This window comes from Eucyclogobius newberryi, unplaced genomic scaffold (genome assembly GCF_026437365.1).
Source record: "Eucyclogobius newberryi isolate DKJ021-1_F unplaced genomic scaffold, fEucNew1.0.hap1 SCAF_10, whole genome shotgun sequence".
NCBI classification, from domain to species: Eukaryota; Metazoa; Chordata; class Actinopteri; order Gobiiformes; family Gobiidae; genus Eucyclogobius; species Eucyclogobius newberryi.
In genome coordinates, this window is record NW_027315724.1 from 3,173,159 (window position 1) to 3,177,184 (window position 4,026).

Consider the following 4,026-nt stretch of genomic DNA (forward strand, 5'->3'; position numbering starts at 1 on the left):
TCTTGGTACAAATGTGTGAGCAGGAAACGAGTATAATTACCCTACAGTACTTTTGTCTTCTTTATTTGGCTTGGTCCTTAAATGTCTCACATTTGTCTCCACAACAGGAGCTGAAGCAGGACATTTCCAGCTTCCGTTACGAGGTCCTGGGCATGATGAAGGGCAAGTCTCCTGGAGGTCGTCTGGGCAGCTCTACTCTGGCCTACCCAGCCAACTCCTTCAGGTACTCTCCCTACCTGCCCTCTGAGGAGACCCAAAAGACCCTCCGCGTGTTCGACATGACCAGGGCCAGCTTCTCCGAGGGCCCCACCACACGCTCCTCCAATGGCTCTGCTGTGCTGCCTGTCCCCGAGAAGAGTACCAGCGAGGGGCCCAAAGAAGTGCTCAACCCCGGAAACCTTCTGAGGCTGCAGCGGGTTAAAAAGGTGGAGGTGGAGGTGCAGGTGCTACAGACAGTGGACACTAAAGACACAGAGGACACGAGTGAAGACACGAAGGAGCCCAAGAACTGTAACAATGAATGTGGACATTTGTAAAAGTGTAATTCTGGGTTTATATGACAAACTCAGCTCTGATAGGCTCAGCTCAGCCCTGCTCAGCTCTGATAGGCTCAGCTCGGCCCTGCTCAGCTCTGATAGGCTCAGCTCAGCCCTGCTCAGCTCTGATAGGCTCAGCTCAGCCCTGCTCAGCTCTGATAGGCTCAGCCGAACTTTAGTTTCCTTTTCTTTCAAGTTTTTGTATTAACCACCACCAGTGTTTAGGCTCCAGTGGAAAATGATTATTCCTGCTCCGCAAACTTTGAGCATTGCTCATTCTCTGCCGATTATAGTCATGATTACAATCTTTTTTTTATAATTATTTACAAAATAGAAGTGCTCTCCAGCACAGATTTAGATACATTTGTGAATAATATTTGAGAGACAAAGAACAGTGTGTGTGTGCCTGACATGAAGAGTACTTCAGACCAGTGTTAAACCTGAGAACAGAACACATGGGATGAAAATACATAGAATATATGGCACAATTCACAATAATAAACAGTAATAAAGATTATGTCTCAATAAATAGTGATAAAACTGAAATAGAATCCGGGACTGGACAGGTCTCACAATTACACTGATGTTGCTTTACATTTTTTAATAAAAAATGCTTTAAATTTAAGTTACCGGCCATATCTGACTAATTTAAGCAATATTCTAAAATAACTTGACATTGTATAAATGTATAAAAAGTTATTGAGAATTCTTTGTGTCGGTTTGAGTTTGAAAGTAATAAATTGGGAAGGTTTTCTATTTAAATAAGGCGAGAGTTTTTTGATACGTTGTTTCGCGATCCCGCCGACGTCAAAAACGGAGATTCTAAAAAAAAATACAAATGTATTTTCCCTGTTTTTGCGGATTTTCCACAGTTTTTTTGGCCAAAACCTACATAAAAATAAAAATTCCCATTCATTGAACTCTTATTCGAACGAGGAAATGAAGACTACGGGTCTTGACTGATTATATCAGAATAATTTTGTCGACATGTCCAGCTCGTCTGGAGTCACGTTCTTCTGATCACATTGTAAGGACACTACTTCTCGATGATCTGAGCTGCGCGTCTCGAGCGTGGGAAAAATTACTGCGCCGTTGAATCAAATCACTGTGGCCAAATTGAAGCTCAATAAGACATTTTCATTCATGTCACACTTTGTGTTCCTGTCAAGACTCAATAAAGTTTATCAAAGCGACTTGTTTGGTCACGGGAGGATTCACTTTCTGAGAATTTCAGTCTGGGACTACTTTCTGTCCGTCAGTCTGGGACTACTTTCTGTCCGTCAGTCTGGGACTACTTTCTGTCCGTCAGTCTGGGACTACTTTCTGTCCGTCAGTCTGGGACTACTTTCTGTCCGTCAGTCTGGGACTACTTTCTGTCCGTCAGTCTGGGACTACTTTCTGTCCGTCAGTCTGGGACTACTTTCTGTCCGTCAGTCTGGGACTACTTTCTGTCTGTCAGTCTGGGACTACTTTCTGTCTGTCAGTCTGGGACTACTTTCTGTCTGATCACTGTGAGTTCCACCTTCCATTAAACAGTAAGTTTATGACAGTATAATAAGAGTTATTTTCAATGTCTTGATAACTATAATGATGTAGATCATGTAGAGAGGTTGGAGTAGGGCCTATTCTAAGAATCCAAGAAAATTATTTAGAATAAAAATGTATTTTTGAATTCAACTCCGACTTTTGGATGGTAGAAATGTGATTTGATAATGGGAAAATAAAAAAATATTTTTTATTTTTATTCCGTCTTCCCCTTTTAAAAATGCCAAGGAAATTCCGTGAAACAACAAATTAAAAAACTCTTGCCTAATGTAACTATTTGAAGAGGATTTGTCCATGAGAATGCAAGTTTTGGATTTGAATCGTTATTCTCAATCTGCAGATCAAGTGTGGGAACTCCAATATTTATCCTAGTCTTCTTTGTAACCTAACACCCCGTAATGGGCCATCAACTATTCACCTATTGTCCTCTTTCAAAACATCTTTTCTCCTGCTCAGAATCTTCTCCTCACTGTCTTTGATCGAGTGGTTTGTGGCTTTAAGATGAAGATGCACGACGCTCTGTGGTCCTGAACTCCAGTGTCTTGTGCAAAGGGGCTTTTGAAAGAGGACTTAATAAGGCATTTTTTGTTAAAAAAGAGAACCCCTCTTTAAACAGAAATGGAGGTTTAAGATTCAACCTCCCTGTCGTGTATAATAGTGTCTTGAAGCCATGGAACGGGAGACGCCCAGGGAATTCGGATGCTAATCAGGTACTCAGTGAGGAGGGAGTGAAAGTCACTGTCAGGATACAAAAAAGAGCAGTCTCAAGTGAAACATTAAACACCCTTTGTCAGGAGGTCTCGCCCGGTGGACAAGGCCTATGCAGAGTAGGATAAGTATCTGTCAAGAAATTACACATGAATCAATGCTATTACTTAACAGTCAGAGAACATAATTCAACTTAGAATATTAAACGACACAGAAACGTCAGTCTTTTGTGTGGCTTGCAAGGGAGAGGAAGGCTTAGCCGCGTAAAGATGTTGTAAGCAACCTGAACGACTTTCCAAAATCACTCTCAGCGTTCCTCCCTCTTACAAGTCATTTTATTAGAATCACACATAAAAAGGAGGCGGGTCACATTTCTCATTGGTCAGCTTCACATTAAGGCACTTGTCTTTTACGACTCTATGGTATTATCTTTAGAGATAAAAACCTTGGTGAATGTTCTACCCATCTGGTCCCCAGGATGGGAGGAACATTCCTCACGGCTGCTTCTACAACATCTTCACACATGTTATTAGAAATACATGCCTTTCCCTCCCCCCAGGCTAATGATGCAGATAACTTTTAACACACAAATATAATCATATATTTACATTTTATCACAGTATCTGAGGATCAGACTCGATTCACTCAGAAGAATGACTCCTGCATGGGAGATGATCTAGATGATAATACATATTTTTCTACAATGGAACACTCCTGGACAAATGAGGGATTACACCGACTAGTATGAGATAATGAACATAAAAGCAACACAGAACAAAAGAGAGAGAGAGTGAGCACACAGTTCAACAAAAAAGCATAATCCTAAACGTGTATTCTGGCACAGTCATCCCATCTTGTCCAAAGCCTTTTTTCTTATTTTTATATGTTTTTCAACTTTAAAACAAATAACAGAAGAAGGAATAAATAAAACTGAAAGAAACCCGAGAATATATAAAAGAAAATCTCATGGCATGAAAATGAAAACTTAGGACTTCCGGGTTATGGCGGCACTTTTTTCAAATCATCGTTTGACCCGCCTAATCTCAAAGTAGAAGAACAAGGGATGCATAAGCCTGTTAACACTACAGGACCAAAACAAACAAAGCTGACGGTCCACGTCCCCATTGGAAAACAGCCTGCACCGCAAGCTAACAAAGCTAACACGGCTAACGCGTGGAACCGCAGTCCTTCCCCGCCAGAGAAACAGGGTCTCGCCGGCCCAGATAAAGATTCTCAC

General features: G+C 41.4%; 1 protein-coding gene across 1 annotated transcript in view; it reads left to right on the forward strand.

Annotated features, from left to right (window-relative positions):
- The window catches only part of LOC140372273 (short transient receptor potential channel 4-like), a 51,890-nt gene extending 51,354 nt beyond the window's left edge, over nucleotides 1–536 (forward strand). The window contains exon 10 of the mRNA XM_072459467.1: nucleotides 108–536. Within this exon, the coding sequence (XP_072315568.1) occupies nucleotides 108–536 (429 nt within the window). The remainder of the gene's footprint in view (nucleotides 1–107) is intronic.
- The last annotated feature ends 3,490 nt before the right edge of the window (nucleotides 537–4,026 follow it).